Below are 16,320 nucleotides of genomic sequence, written 5' to 3'. Positions count from 1 at the left end.
TGAGTAATAGTTACAATAATATAAGTCGAGGTCACAATGGTAAAAACGTCAACATGAAAAGTATTTTGAAGGTTAACAACGCTATCTATACAGAGTGATGTCGCTAGTGGGTGATGCCCTCTCGGTCACGGTCTCTTTGCTAAGCAGCACATGCGCATAACTGTTTTGGCCTTCATCTACTGTATTGCGTTTCATGAATATACAATCTCAATTTATTAAATATGATTACTAAAAAAATAAAGAAAAAAAATTGCCCGCACAAGTTCTACATGTTTTCAATCCACAAATATTTTTTTTCGGCCTATATAATTCAAAATATTTACATAATCTCGCTAAACGCGTGTTTCATAAAGTCGCGCAGTTTACGTGACATCCGGACATTTGGTGTATATTACGTCTCCTAATCCAAGATGGCTGCTGCAGTATTTTTGCGATCATCCAGAGGTCTGTACAAATTTCTAATTATAGAAGACTTCTTTTTTCACAATTTTTGATTGCATGCTGCAGATTATTGTTAGTAGACATGTGTCACTGTTTTGAACGAACGGAGGGTCGCTACTTTAGGATATATTTTGTCCAGACTCGCTGTGACCTTGGTTGACCCCTTCGTATACGTGACCAGGCCGGGTTTCGACCGGCAATCGTTTATTATGTAAAGTTGTGATTTGCGAGGAACTTTTTACGCCGTATGTATGTTTGTAAGTGGAAGTAACCTATTCTGAGTACTTCTCCATGTTCCAATCTCTACGTTGGTGTTAATATTTTTCAAAATTCAAGTTTAAAAAATGTTACGAATTCCTGAATGTCTACCAGAAATTGTCAATGCGGAATGATCAATGTTTGAGCTACCCCCGAGTACTTACTGACCAAACTACAAGGACTGTACTCAGGGCTATGTTTGAGCAAACGAAAATTTGCTGGGGACTAAAATAAAAAATAGTAAAACTGCTGATAGTACGTGTAACCACACATGATATGATGTCCAATCTAATGAATGTGGACTCTATTGTTTATCAACAGCTAGGAACCTTTGCTCTTCAATGCCTTGGAGTGAACCCTGCAATTAAATTTTATATTTCCCACCTAAAGAGTCTTAAAGACTATTATTATCTAGAGGGGCATATATTTGTATACAATTGAATTGGGGGACTTGGAGTGTGGGTTATCGTTAACATTAGGGCTGTGGTACAAAAGGAAGTCTTTCAAAAAGTTTGATTGTATAATATAAACATTAGTGAGCAAAATGTTCACCCTATAAAATGCATGTTTACCACAAAATCTAAGTCGGCGTCACTGTCATTGTCGAACAAAATCCCTACAGCTTCATCTTGAAGTTCTTTGATGTTGCCACACACAATTTGGACTTAGTACTTTTAATCCACGGATTTCGCTGTCTGTCATATTGGCACTTTTAACTTGTGTCTAATCACAATAAAGAGACAAGAAGAATTAGATCGCGGCAAACAACTCTGCTTCATCATTTTTGACTTTTAAGCATCTTCTTTACTGATTGGCTAAGAATGACATCACTACTAAATAAATGAATAAACTATTGTTTCATCATAGAGGTCAAGTCATCAGTGTTACTTTGTAAAATTGCTGGCCCCAGTTATGGATTCGCCAGTTGCTACCAAATATTTTATAAAGCCAAAATAACATACTTTCAACCACTCTCCCAGGTACGGATTGCTAAAATATTGCAACATTGGTTTCATTGTCGATGATGCTAAAGCCGAACGAGTGCGCCACTTGCTTCGCTGCTCTCGATACTGTAAGATTTGCTTGAATCATTTATAAAGTAAACAGTGGTGCCCTGAAGGCAGAATGCAAAATTACCTATTTTGCTGTCACGGCTATTTCGTGTTCACCTCTTGTTTTATGCAATTGACATATATATACCCCCTGGGTGTATGCCCGGACATGGCCTCAATTTCTTTGTTGTATCAAATTGAGGGGTGGGCGTTTTTCCAGGCATGGTGCTTACGCGGACAACTACGGTAAATATGGCAGTTTATAAATGGCGAAAGCTGAGTTACAGCGAAATAAACACGAGACTTGTGACCTTTGCAAGAATTCCTATCCTATTAATATTAATGAGCATTGCAATGACGTCACAGGATTTGGAAATGCATTTGCATCTGGCAAAAGGTTGCAAAATTCATACAAATTACTCTTCCATTGCATAGCTATGAAAAAATTTAGATTTTTATGCTGTTAATGAGATTAGACTACAGGTAATTCTTATTTCAGACAATTGCTATTCCAAGACCAGTGATAAAGGGACTGTGTCAATGAAACTTTGCTGCATTCTTCCCACTACAAAATCAGTAAATATAAAATTAACCACTCTTTAGGATCATTGTTTTTATTGTGACTTTCATTCTGTTTTATTTTCAGCTTTTATGCTTGGTCCCAGGGCAATGACCCGGACATTCATCAAGCCTAGACATACTCTAGGTCACCCGGCTTTGTTAACTACAACTATTCACACTTCACCACAACATGACCAACAAAGTAAGTGACAACATTCAAATCTCCACCAATATCAGTAAACAGTCTTACAACAATCTGATTGGAAACTGTTTTGCATCAAGATCTTCTATTGGAGTTGGTCAGAAGTATATAGCTTACAAAAGCTAATGCAAAACGCTTACAGTACAGTACATAACATACAGTACAGTACATTTTTTTTTAATTTTGTTCTCGGGGTGGACATCCAGTAATTTTCACAGGGAAAACTGGCCGAAAACTCTGTGCAACATGTGTAAATTTGGTTGATGAGGATTACTTTGAAGTTGAGTTTCTTCTTTTTTTACTGCGTTCCACAGAAGCTTACGCAGACCCCATAGAAATACATGGTACATTTGTACATGTCTTGGGAATATAGAACATTCCAATTATAAACCATGTAATGCAATAAAAACCAAGTATTTTCTTCATTGTCTTTCAGTTCAAACAAGCGGTTTTCTGGCATCATCTCACTGGAATGCCGAGAGAGTACTGGCTACTGGTTTGCTTCTTGCTTTCCCCACCGCGTTCATTACACAATGTCCAGCGTTAGACTACGTCTTGGCAGCTGGAGTCACTCTACATGGGCATTGGTAAGTCAAAATATACCTCAAATCTTGTTTGAATTAGCACATATTCGACCCTATTTTTACTATTAGAAGTCTAATTGTTAGCGATCCTAAATACTTATTTATTCTCATCTCGCCTCAAAGACTTTTGCCAGTGATAAGAAGTTATATACAGAGTGTTCTCCCCAAAACAATTTAGTGTGGCGGGGTGGCTACTCTATAATTTACGCCGCTACTCTTGAGAGCTTTCTTGCAATGCTGATGGGTTAACTAGAATGCTGAAGAAATTCCATCCGAACTGATCGAATCTTTTAAGTTTTAAGACCCCTACGCTGACACTATTGTAAGGGTGGCTGATATTTATATTTTGGTCATTGGTTACTCACTTGAGCACTGCCATGGAACCTACTTCTGAAATAAAAAGTCGATGTGCAACAAATTGACAGGTCTTAGAAAACAGATACATGAACGAATACCAGTCAATTGATGACAAAAATCTCAATGAAGCATTTAATTTGGGATATGCAGCTTACTATGCATTATGTGAATGTAACAGAATGTCACCTCCTTTTATCAATAACAAGAATGTAAATGACAACCACTCTTACAATGCTGCAAGTCTATTACTAGGAAGGCCATTACCATGAAAGCCTAGACTATGATCTCCCATGCTTCCTTTAAGCATTATTTGCATGCAACACCACAGAGTTGTACAGTGAAAATGTTCAACAATAAAAAACAATATTTAATTTGACATTCTTGGATTAAACAGCAATGTTGTTTAGTGCCATATTTTCATTAAGGATACACTTTTTATCATCAAATATTTTAAGGCATTTTCAAAAGTTTTGACCTCACAGTTGGCTTGTCATGGGTTGGCAATTGAATATTGGTGAAATGGATTCCATTTCTGTTCCTGAAAATGAAAAAAATAAATAAAAAAACAATTCTTCATTCAAATGTTATTAATAATGATGTATTGTTTTGATTTGCAGGGGTCTACAACAGATAGTAACAGATTACGTCCATGGCGACATGATACCAAAAGTAGCGCATGCATCCCTCTACGGTTTATCAATCGCAGCATTCGCTGGTCTTTGTTACTTCAACTACAATGATGTGGGGATCGTTAAGGGTATTCTTGAGTTGTGGAAGTTGTAACTCAAATAACACTGTAATTTCATAGCATTTGTAAATTAGTTTGGAAATCAGTACTGTTTTATTTTTGTTTGCTTTACACGGCTTGTATCATTCACCTGATTTTTCGAGGAAATACAAAAAATCAAATTCCCAGAATGCAATTTTGAATATGGCAACTGTTTGAAACAAATCAAACTCCAAAAATGCAGTTCCAATACTGCTATTTACCAACAATGTTGTCAACTGTAGATCTTAATCCAGTATTAAATGCATATGTGCTCAGTCAAAAAAAAATGTTTTTCTATTGAAAATGTTTTGCACTTTTACGAAAACTTATCTTACACTTGCTAGTCAGATCTTTTATACATGTATTAAAATTATGGGCAGTTGTGATCGTAGAGTTGCATAATTAATTTGGGAAACAGAAACTACCTGAAGCTGGAGCCAAATAAGTTAAAAATCTCCAACCATCTTTTGTATTGTCACAGTGGAAATTGTCTGAACTGAAACTGGGAAGATACAATTTCTTGAAGTTTCGGCACTGGAAAAATCATGTAAATTATAATGAGCAAAATATTCAGTGTCTAGGCTACCTCACAATTAGTGTCCACCATTGTTTTCTGAAAAAGTCTCGTCACCAATTTTAGAATCTGCTGGTTTATTCAGAGGAGGCAGTCATATTTTCTGTGTAACAGCAATAAGAAGCTAGAAAGTCCAAAACGAGATTAATATTTTAATGCGCAATTTCAGTTCCCTGGGTACCATGTGTTTATTTCATATGCAAAATACGGTGGAGATATGATTCACTTTATTATTTCAGTATGGTACTGACAAGAAAAGTAACATCTATGTATGTGCTGCCGGACAATTCTGACGGGATTATTTACGGTAGTATATTCTGCAAAGTTGGTTCTAAATGCAACAACCTTCATGTGCCCTTTATAGCGTAGTAACAGAACTTTTTTTCCAGCAGTACAGAAAGCAATGCATGACAGTGGTGGTTTTCATTATTTATAGACAAACTCTGCACTCTTACCTTTTATTCAATGAAAAAACTTTCTCTGCTTGTTTTTCCAATGAAAATGATTCAAGTGATTATATATAGTTCAATGTAGATGTAAAGATTGAGTCAAAATTAGGACATGAGGAAATTGTTATTGCTGAACTTCGACTTTGCTTTGGAGTTATTGGAAGGGAGAAGCAGCAAAGGGAAAAAATACAGCGGGAAATTAGTTTAGTGTGCAACTCATGGACTTGTGTTACTTGCACTATGCGATCCTGCCTTTCTTGCTTCAATGAAATATATTAGCGGAAACGTAATGTAATCTGGATTGAAATGGTCATTATTAAATGTTTACTTCAAAAACAAAAATGGGACCACTTTGATAAGTTATATGTATGCATGTCTTTGTATCAGTCAAGCGAGGGGAATAGATAAATGAGCGTGTTTGTGGTTGGTAATCAGGTGGGATATCAACAGCCACAGTAATTGAAGCATCTTCATATGAACGTCACAAGCACAGACATTCAAAATTTTGAGTACTGTACAAGTGTTATTTCAACTGCAGTGCGAAAATAGCTTAAACTGTAAAGAATTAAGATCCAAATGCTGATATGACACAGAATCTTTGTCACAAGCCACTCTTGACTGAAACATAATTTACCAACTCTGTAGGCTCCGTTCATGGCACGGATGTCTCTTATCTGGATGAATTTGATGCCAAGTGTTTACAGGGGTTTGTTTTCTTTTACTGTTTATTGACTGAGAATAGATAAAATCATGTGATGATAGTAGTGTTAACAGAATGGGACCATGTGATTGATAAGCTACCAACAGGTTTATACTGTACCACATCAATTCCTTTCTTTGTGGCACTTGTAAACAACCAGTCTCCTAATGGCACATGCGTAGATTTGATACTAAAGGCATTTCCACAGGCTTGACATAGTATTTTACTTTTATCATAATTGTCGTTGATCGTCTCAATTACTGTACTGTTCATATTTTTTTGCCATAGCTTTGGAGTGAATTCTATTAAATAATGTATAATATAGTCTTGGTTTGTGGTTTGCATTCATAATAGTTTGGGAGGCAAAATATAAGCTAGTGATGTGACAGTGCTAAAGTTAAGTGGTTCTGTGTTGGTTATTTCATAAAGCAGAGATGCAATCTTGCCATACAACACTGCACTAGATTTAATGTTTTGTTCTTGGGCATTTTTTGACTAATTGTACCAGTGTGGGGAATAATCACGATAATGATTGCCTGCTATCTAGATACAAAGTCAACACTTGTCTCAATTTTGCAGACCTTGACTTCCATATATTTATAAAAAAAATACCAAATTTGGGTCAAACCCACTATTCAAGGTCAACGTCTTGAAACGCATGAACACAGATGTATCAACACAATAGAACATGCGTTTTCAGCCATATGTGGGAACGAAAAAAAATAAACATATGTGACTGAGGCCCGCCCAAAGTGTCATATTAAATGTCAAAGCAAATCAAAAATAGCCATTTTTAGCAAGGATGATGAAAATTTTCAATAAAATTAGAGAATTTAAAGTATCGCTACAAAATGAATTGATTTGACTAACTTAAGGTATCTGCATACAAAATATAGAAACAATCAGCCTAGAATGTTTCATAAGAAAGTTCCAAAAAATATAAGCTAAAACTAGAGATTTAAAGATCTCAAAATGAAGAAATCTGAGAGGGGGCCACCCAAGATAAATATATAAAAAGTGTCAAAGCATGTAAAGTTGACGATGGACAATCGTTACTATGAACAGCTCCACTCTGTTATCTTTGATGAGAGTGCAGCTGATAAGACCATGGTGAAGCATACACATGTCTTTGTATGTGCAAAATATTTTTTACAAAATACACTCCATATCACTATGATGCATGCCAGCATAGCATTGTAGAAAATCATGACCAGTAAGGTATTAAAGGGCAGTGGTCGTTGTGCTGTGCATGTGCGACATTTGTGTTGATAACATTGATTTTCCCACAATCCAATGCGTTCTAATCACAAGTATTAATTTTGACCTGGGCGTAAAGTGCACTAATTTCCTTCCAGTCATCAAAGAGATTACCTAGTTAAAGCTTGGTAATGTCTCAGTTTGTATTCATTCATACAAGTCCCATATCTCACACATGCATGGCACGACGACCATCACCATTTAAGCATCAAATTGCAGACTGTGATATTCTTATTTTTCAGATTTTTTTTAATTTTAAATCATAACACGCAACTCTGTGTTCCACTTACCATGGAAACACACTGGAGAATCCAAACTTGTTTGATTTCATTAGCAGTGAATACAGGCGAAGGTGTTTTTCCTACAGTACTGGCAAAATATATTCAACATTCAAATTCAATCAATGACAAAATTAGCACAACTTGTTTTAATATACTGATTTTATATTCAACAGCCGAGATATTTAAAACTATTCGTTATATTCAAAGAAATTAAAGCTATATTGCTATCTACATTTTATTGCAAGTGCCTGAATTACGTCATTGATATTCTTGGTACAACAAAGACATTCCCAACTTTTTTATGCATATTTATGAATTTCACAATTCAAATTGAAATGGGAGGTTTCTATTGGCCAATTAAATAACATTGGAATATTTTCAATTGACATTGCAAACTGTGCTTGTTGGTTGGCTCGTTTGATTAAACTGACATTGAAATTTATAAATATTCATGAAGATAAAATGTCTTTGTTGCTCCAAGAGTACAACAGCAGAAAATTACTGAACATTTCTGTAGTGATGTTGTGATTAATGCCTTGCATATACAAGTATATCACAACAATACTATGTAAATGCAAAAATAACTGCATACACTACTACCGTATAATCTGTATCAGTAGTCACTTCTCCTAATAGAAGTTGCATCCATTCCTTTTCAACAATTGAGAACCAAAAATTCATCATTTTCATATGTGTAGATGCTCTTACAGAAGCCACATCCCATCTGTTGCATTGTACCATTTTAATAGAAGCTGCGGCTTCTAATACAAATTTTACAGTACTTCTCATTACTGTGTAAACACATTCAGTGACTGACTCATAACTGTGAAAGTAATCTTCAGATGACTTCATTTATATAGCTAATCGAATGCTGACACTACGAAGCTTATGTCACTAAAGGTCTACATACACACAAACCAAAACTGTGGTTGTTACCAATATGAAATGTGGAGTTACAGAAAATGAATACATGGCCAGGATGGTCACATGATCATCAGTAGTAAATCCCATTATCCAAAACAGAATTGTGTTTTTTGATAAAATTTAAGATGTAAAAAGGCACACACATACTGCAAATAATTCCAGCATCAATGGAATCCTATACATCTTGATGTGTGGAAACATAGGATGGAAGTTATATACATAATGTTCATTTTGTTGACACCATCACAAGATGCGTTACTTAGGTTAACCATTTTACCAGTTGAACTCTGATACCTTGGTGACTTGCGTTACCTAGGTGATTCATTAATTGATTGGTAATAATCTTCTAATGTATTCCATTGTTTTTGTCTTAATATGATGTGACTTCTTTTAGACTTGATAAAATTATAAGCTGTTTGGGGATTCCATCCATTGTCCTACAAAACAAACAATGTTGTAAATGAAAGAGAATTCATTACAGCATCCATGTCTGCATGGATTCAATTCATTGAAGCGAGTTTTATAGAGCTATGTCACAGGGGAACGGCTGTGAAGTACTAGTATGTTAAGTCGACTTCATACCCCCCTCGACACCTTGAGTCAGGCTGCCATCACCCTTTGTTTCTCAGTAGTAGGCGTTAAGTTGTCTTCTCCAGCCCTTTAACGGCCAATTAGCTACACAATGTGACAAGACATTAGTTCTTTTACCGGGGGTACTTCAAAACTGCCAGCAAAACACAATCAAATTTTTGGGAGCAAACCAACTACCAGCGACTTAGCCGAAACCGTGACTTACTGATTTTCAACTTAGCGAGGGGTAATTGTATTACGACCACCAACCTTTAGCTAGAAATCAGACATCAAGTTAATCTCAAACAAAAGTTTATCTATATACAACCACCAGAGGGTGATATGACAAGAAACCAAACCAACCTTCATAAGATAACAAGCTGTTATAGTAGCACTTCTCGTTCTACCAGCTTTACAGTGAATATAAACACTTTTGTTCATTTCTTTATATTTGTAAATAAAATCCACAGCTTTATTCACATTCTCTGATGACGGTGTACCAACAAAATCTTGTGTCGTCAGTCGGAGTTGTTCAACACCAGCTGCTTCCCATTCCTAAATATATCAAGCAGCACAATGTCAATCATATTTTTTGGCAGGGGGTGGAAATCTGGGCATTTTCACCGCCTGGCAACCATCGCGGTGAAAACAAAGGCCAAAAACTCCCCTGAACAGTGTAACAGGGGGTACCCTGCGTGTGCAACATATATAAATTTGGTGTTCAGGATTACTTCGAAGTTGAGTCTATACTGTTTTCTCGAATTTAGCTATTTTCACGGGCCATTTGACCGGCGTTCCACAGCAGCTCGCGCAAAGCCCATAGAAATGCATGGTACATAGATGCGCATCTTAGCAACGTGGAACGTCTTTTGACGTAGCTCCGCCCCCGAGGATGTGTGTTCATTAGTGATCAAACAAGAAGGTGTATAGTTCTAAAAAGTCACTGGTATATACAGTGAAGGGCACAAAGCTGAGGTCATTATAAATGTTTTACAAATACATATTTTTATAAATCAAAATGGGTGCTAGAATTCAAATTGACCAATCCAAAAATTGTACAGTGACATCATTATTTATTCTAATTAATTTTAATGAGTTAGTTCAACATTATCCAATCAGCAAGCACCTCATTTTAAATAAGTGGGCGGTTGCTATGTCATGCGAAGGTATGTGTGTGCATTATTAGCATAGAGCCAATCACTATTAAATTTTTCAATTTGAATGAGAGTTAATGATCAGTATTTATAAATTACATAGACACAGCTTTATGCTCTACACTGTATTTAATGTTTCATAATACCTCCTTATTATTCACCCAGAATCTTGTTTCATATTCTTCATTCATTGTTATCACAGCACGAACATTCTCATCTTCCACAAGCTGAAAGAGAACAAAAAAAGCTTTAGTCAAATCTGTTTCAAATGTTATGACTGGCTAGTTTTTTGAGACATACAGGATGAAGAACCAATAAGGTATAACCTTGTTTTGAGAAAGTTGGTCATAAACCACTATTTATTGGGTTATTGTGTAAAAGCATGAAGCTATATTTCCATGGTAACATGAGGATACATTTATACGCATCTGTTGGGGTACTAGTATATGATTGGCTGCGATTAGCAGAACAAAGGTCATACAAATTCAAATTTGCTTTTGGCTGAAGTCAGTGTCACTCAGTGGCCTGAATGGCTGGAGTCAGTGTCACTTAGTGGCCTCAATGGCTTGAGTCAGTGTCACTTAGTGGCCTCAATGGCTTGAGTCAGTGTCACTTAGTGGCCTCAATGGCTTGAGTCAGTGTCACTTAGTGGCCTCAATGGCTTGAGTCAGTGTCACTTAGTGGCCTGAATGGCTTGAGTCAGTGTCACTTAGTGGCCTGAATGGCTTGAGTCAGTGTCACTTAGTGGCCTGAATGGCTTGAGTCAGTGTCACTTAGTGGCCTCAATGACTTGAGTCAGTGTCACTTAGTGGCCTCAATGACTTGAGTCAGTGTCACTTAGTGGCCTCAATGACTTGAGTCAGTGTCACTTAGTGGCCTCAATGGCTTGAGTCAGTGTCACTTAGTGGCATCAATGACTGGAGTCAGTGTGGCTTAGTGGCCAATAAGTGGCTGGAGTCAGCGCAGCTTATGCTCCAGTCAATGTCAGCCCGACCCCTCCCACCTCGGGCAATACGGGACAAATGTGGGGCATTAGACAGGGTTTACCGCCAAACTGTGTCCGTGGAGGTGGGGTAATAGCCGTGTTTCATGTCCCATCATCGCTAGCATTGCTAGTACTCTGCTAACAGCAAGCATGGCGAACAGTGGCGATCGGTGGGAGAAATGTGGGGGGGTTTGTTTTGGGTAGGGATTTGCCTATCCATCTTGCCCCAGGAGGTGGGGAATTTTGCAAATTTTACAACAATAATTTCCAAATCGCCCACTAAACCCTGAGGTGGGGAGGGTGGTTGACATTGACTGGAGCATTAGGGGCCACAGAGTGGATGGAATCAATGCAGCTATGAGGCCACAGAGTGGCTGGAGTTAGTGTCGTTTAGCGGTCGGAATGGCTTGAGTCGTTCTTGCAGCTTGGCGGCCACAGAGTGACTGGCATCAGTGTATATAGCTTCGCGGACTAAAGATCTTGAGTAACTTTTGGGAACGCAAAACAGAATTTCATTATTTAACACTTGCTGCAGTTTTAGCATCAATGTAACAGAGAGATGACAATAAAAGTGTAAAGACTTTCCAATTTACCCCCACCCCTTATTCTAACTCGAAACCTAAACTTCCAGCGCCCCAATTCAGTTCTATATGCCCCTCTAGATAACTGTAGGTGTTCTATAGGGGTGTTACCATAGAACGTCACTTACGCACATTCTAATTCCTATACAATTATTTTGAGGGGGCAATAGAAGGTCGGGTTAGATTTAGAATTAGAGATGTACATTGGGAAGTCTTTCCCAGCAACGATACACTTACCTGCTTGGTAATTCCTCTGAAGGGCAATGCTCCTAAAATGACAGTAGAGTCGATCCGGTCATACCAGCGCCTAGACGATACTTTAGACATGACAACGTTAAAGAGTAGAGTCGGGTAGTAAAGAACCCGGGCCGTTATTCCACCCATTAGCACAGTCGACGGCGTAGCTTTTTTCAACCTAAATCAATTTAATCAATGTGGGCAAGCAGTTTTCAGTCGTTGTAAACACTGTGCATGAGGTAAACAGTTAAATAAATACTTCGTACGTTTTCGCGAGTTTTCAAGCCTGGATTTCTCAACGCCAACAGTAGCAGGCGACGAGCGCATGGTTCATTGACTTCCGCATTGTCAGTTTGTTTTTGGTTTAACTTCTCCGCATCACCACATGCGCCACCGTGGGTCACAGTTACATACAAGACCACATTTGTTTTTATATGTTCGTAGATTCTCCACAACGTGATGAAGTGGGAGCAGCAGTTTATTTGAAGAGCTCTATTTATCTTATAAATTCTTGATAATTTGAAAACAGAACTGAATAGCCACTTAGAAGAAAAGTTTGCCAACACTTTCAGTCACGTAAACGACCCTTGACCCCTGAATAGCATAAGACGTTCATATTTAGTATTTCACATAAGACCAAATAACCACAGATGTTATACACTCCGCTGTCTATGATAGTACTGGCGGACATCAGACACTCCTTGACTGACTCCTTGACCCTCCGACTGCATCGCGGTGTTTCGTATATTTTATATCTTAAATGGGTATTTCCACTTAAAGCGCGGTGGTCGTCGCACAGCGCGTGTTCGAGTCTCATTTAAATAAACAATGTATTTTACACGCGTTGTATACGTCGCTATGAGTTCCATATCGAACAGGACGCGGCGCGACGACTGCCGCCCTTTGATTGTTTTGGCTGTGAAGGTTCCCCTTTAATATGCCTCTACTGAGCATTTAGTGAAATTAGCTGCAACAGTTATAGATATTAGCATCAATTATAATAATGGGCAACATTGTACCAGAAGATGAATATTCGGCACAATGATACATGCAAGGCAAATAAAAAATTAGTCGTGCCACGCACGCGCGAGATATATGTGTCTCATATAAACAAAGATGGCCACTTTGGCTGTTGCGCAGATCAGCGAATACAAACTGAGACATAACCAAGCTTTAAATAGGTATTTTTTAGGTGATTGCAAGGTACCGAAGGAGTCAGCGGCGGTACTTAGTGCAAGTCGCGCCCAGGTCAAACCTCCTACTTGTGATTTCCATTAGAAGAGCGCATTGGATTGTGGGAAAATCAATGTTTATCGACAAAAATGTCGCCGTGGCGGGGCGCGACGACTACCGCCCATTAAAACAATCATTCCTGTCACTTATACGTCTTAATAAGTAATTTGTATTATTATTATTTTCTATGGTTAATATTACGAAATATTTAAAACGTCTATGAATACTAATAAATAAGATTATGTTTTCAAATTTGCAAATTTATAATGAGATCAACGATATGTGTAACAAAGTAAAACTGCAGTATGTATTTGATGATCGTTTTTTTTGTTCATTTGTGAATGATTGGTGTTCACCCCGGGCCAATAACGCTAAAGATCATATAAAACACGTTTATCTTTGGATGTACATAAAAGTAAGCTATTTTCAGTGATATTTAGGTCAGTTTATTCAGCAGAATAATAAATTCCAAACAAACGTCAGGCCAATAGACCAGATACGCCATTATGCGTTACGTAAATTAAAAATCCCACCTCGACGAAAAGATTCAACTCTATCGGTACAAACTATGATCACATGGTAAATGTGAGAAAAAACACGTAAGTTTCAGAGACTATTATGACGATTTGGTCTGTTTTATTATTATATAATGAATAAATGAACGAATGTATGAATACATTATTATTACATATACACAAAAAATACAATTATACACATTATGAGAGAATGTAGACAAATAAACAATTTAAATTAAAATGACATACTAAATTTGTATCTGCGTTTTTGTAACTCCCTATAAACAAAGAAGCACGCATTTTTCAGCACACTAGCATCTGTAGTACTCATTTAAGATTTACCGGTGTTTGGGTGAATACATCGATGTCGTTAGTATTTTATCTATTATCATATATTTTATTATGTATTGTATGAGTTATAATAGTACGACATACGTAACATGCTTTTTATTTGTAGCATAATAAAAATGTGAGCGAGTGAATTAATTAAATAATAAATAAATAAATAAATAAATAAATAAATAAATAAATAAATAAATAAATAAATACATGTAAATAAATAAATAAATAAATAAATAAATAAATAAATAAATAAATAAATAAATAAATAAATAAATAAATAAATAAATAAATAAATAAATAAATAAATAAACGCTGCTGTACAGTTGTAACATTTGATTTAGACAGCTCTGTTTATCCATAATATGTAAGTCAGGTAGTATTTACAAAGCATCCCGATGACAGCCTCTATATATTAGTGAATGCAAAAACAAAACACCAATGAAACCGCGCTATAAAGTCTAGAACAAAACAATCCCCAGTGTTTTAGACATTTACATGTCATTTATTTTTGTTATGTAGCATAATATTAACTCTTTCTTTACAGATGCCATTCATTTGTTCTTCTGACCTCCATCTCTATATTTTCTTCATTATCTTCCACGAAAGTCTTTCCACGTATAGCGTTTTCTTCATTTGGTTTTGCGTCAGGTGTATCATACTTGTCGTGGCCTCGACGACAAGAGCATGACGTCATGTTAAAACACAATACCAGAATAGATACAGAGCATACTAGAAGTACCAACAGTGGACCATTGTACGCCAACCAAGACGATTCTATTAAAACAATTTTAGCATGGTTAAAGAAAGTATCTATGTTACCTAAAATGTAATGATTTTAATGACCATGATACTATATGCATTATATTACATTGTAATGGTTACATGTATCTTTATGCATCAGATACTCTAACTACAAGGTTATTGCGTATTAATTACATTCCACAACATTACTGTGTCCGCCAGTATCAGTTGTTACGTTTGGCGTGGTACGGCGAGAATTCAAAACACGCTTCTATACAAATATTGATTAAATGAAACGCAGAGGAATAATACTAATATTATGTAAATCGAATTTCACTAACTATTCATAGCACAGCTTTTAAAACAGTAACACATAATGGACTCTGATATCGCATTTCTCAGTTAGATAAAAAATAAGACACACCTATAAAATATAGCCGTGTAAAAAATGTCCAATGATATCAAACATTAACTTATTTCCAATAAAACAAAGTATTACATATTTTGATATATCTGTGTTAGTAATGGAATGCCTGGGTGAGAGTAAATACAAAATTATAACACATTTTTCTGAATGTGATGTGATAGGTTATGTTGTTAAATTTTTCAAACTGCCGTGTTTTCTTTTTATAATTATTTCTTTTCAGTCAAACGCACAACGCTAACGAGAACATGCAAAAGCACACAACATAAAATACGGTTTACCTACACTTGATTCTGGTGTAGTCCAGTTTTTATCGCGCTCAACATTTACAAATAAATACTATTAATTCAGAATTCACAGAAAAAACGGATTTGACGAGTGGTCGAATTCACCCCGGGTGTATTTTACTGTAGGATCAACAGTATCAAGCGATTCACGTATAAAATATTCTTGTATCCCATCTTCTGCACTACAATTAGTATGCTAGTCGTCTGAATGAGAAGTACATTTTGGGCTTAAACCTTTCACGAAAATATCCAATGTCAAGTTCATTCACCGTCACATTCTGTATCACAAGTTGTAACTTGTTGACATTACATATGAATAACCAAATTCAGTATTTACCAAAACAATAAAAAGCTGAGGCGAAACTTGAGAAAAGATTAATTGGATATGTGAAAAATAAATTGAACTTTCAATCATTCTCCCATTCTTACGTACCTGTCAAATGATCACTATATTCCTCGTCTGTGTCACTAATATTCTTACTTGTGGTTTTATGGCTATAATTAAAATTAATACCTTCGGAACTCTGACTTACGAACTCTAAAAAAGAAATGAAGTGAATAAAGCATAAAAAGATAGTCAGACTGCCATGCAGCATATATTTACTGCCATCATCATATACAAACACGCAGTGAAATATGACATGACTACTAGTTCTATTGATTCAATAAATAATAATGTTGGTAATACTATCATTAAAACTGTATAAAAAAAAAACGATGTTGTAGTCAAATTATTACCTTCTTGTGTCATCTTCTCTGTTTTTTCTGTGCTCTCATCATACACATTCTGGGTGATTATACTTGTAGCAGAATTTATTTCGTTTTCTACAGGTTCTTCAATC

At 36.3% G+C, this 16,320-nt stretch overlaps 2 protein-coding genes across 2 annotated transcripts; one reads left to right on the top strand and one right to left on the bottom strand.

Annotated features, from left to right (window-relative positions):
• Positions 1-354: 354 nt before the first annotated feature.
• LOC100371519 (succinate dehydrogenase [ubiquinone] cytochrome b small subunit, mitochondrial-like) lies at positions 355-4,615 on the top strand. Its single transcript, XM_002734802.3, has 4 exons — positions 355-444; positions 2,398-2,514; positions 2,951-3,101; positions 4,073-4,615. The coding sequence occupies exons 1-4, from the start codon at positions 411-413 to the stop codon at positions 4,236-4,238; spliced, it is 468 nt and encodes a 155-aa protein (XP_002734848.1). The 5' UTR covers positions 355-410; the 3' UTR covers positions 4,239-4,615.
• A 4,102-nt stretch (positions 4,616-8,717) lies between these two features.
• LOC100371673 (protein-tyrosine phosphatase mitochondrial 1-like) lies at positions 8,718-12,268 on the bottom strand. Its single transcript, NM_001184869.1, has 4 exons — positions 11,937-12,268; positions 10,280-10,360; positions 9,343-9,534; positions 8,718-8,846 (listed from the first exon to the last, which is right to left on the bottom strand). The coding sequence occupies exons 1-4, from the start codon at positions 12,081-12,083 to the stop codon at positions 8,718-8,720; spliced, it is 549 nt and encodes a 182-aa protein (NP_001171798.1). The 5' UTR covers positions 12,084-12,268.
• Positions 12,269-16,320: the final 4,052 nt, after the last annotated feature.

The sequence above is a fragment of the Saccoglossus kowalevskii genome, chromosome 5 (genome assembly GCF_978046115.1).
Source record: "Saccoglossus kowalevskii chromosome 5, keSacKowa6.1, whole genome shotgun sequence".
NCBI classification, from domain to species: domain Eukaryota; kingdom Metazoa; phylum Hemichordata; class Enteropneusta; family Harrimaniidae; genus Saccoglossus; species Saccoglossus kowalevskii.
This window is presented reverse-complemented; position numbering and strand designations above follow the sequence as displayed.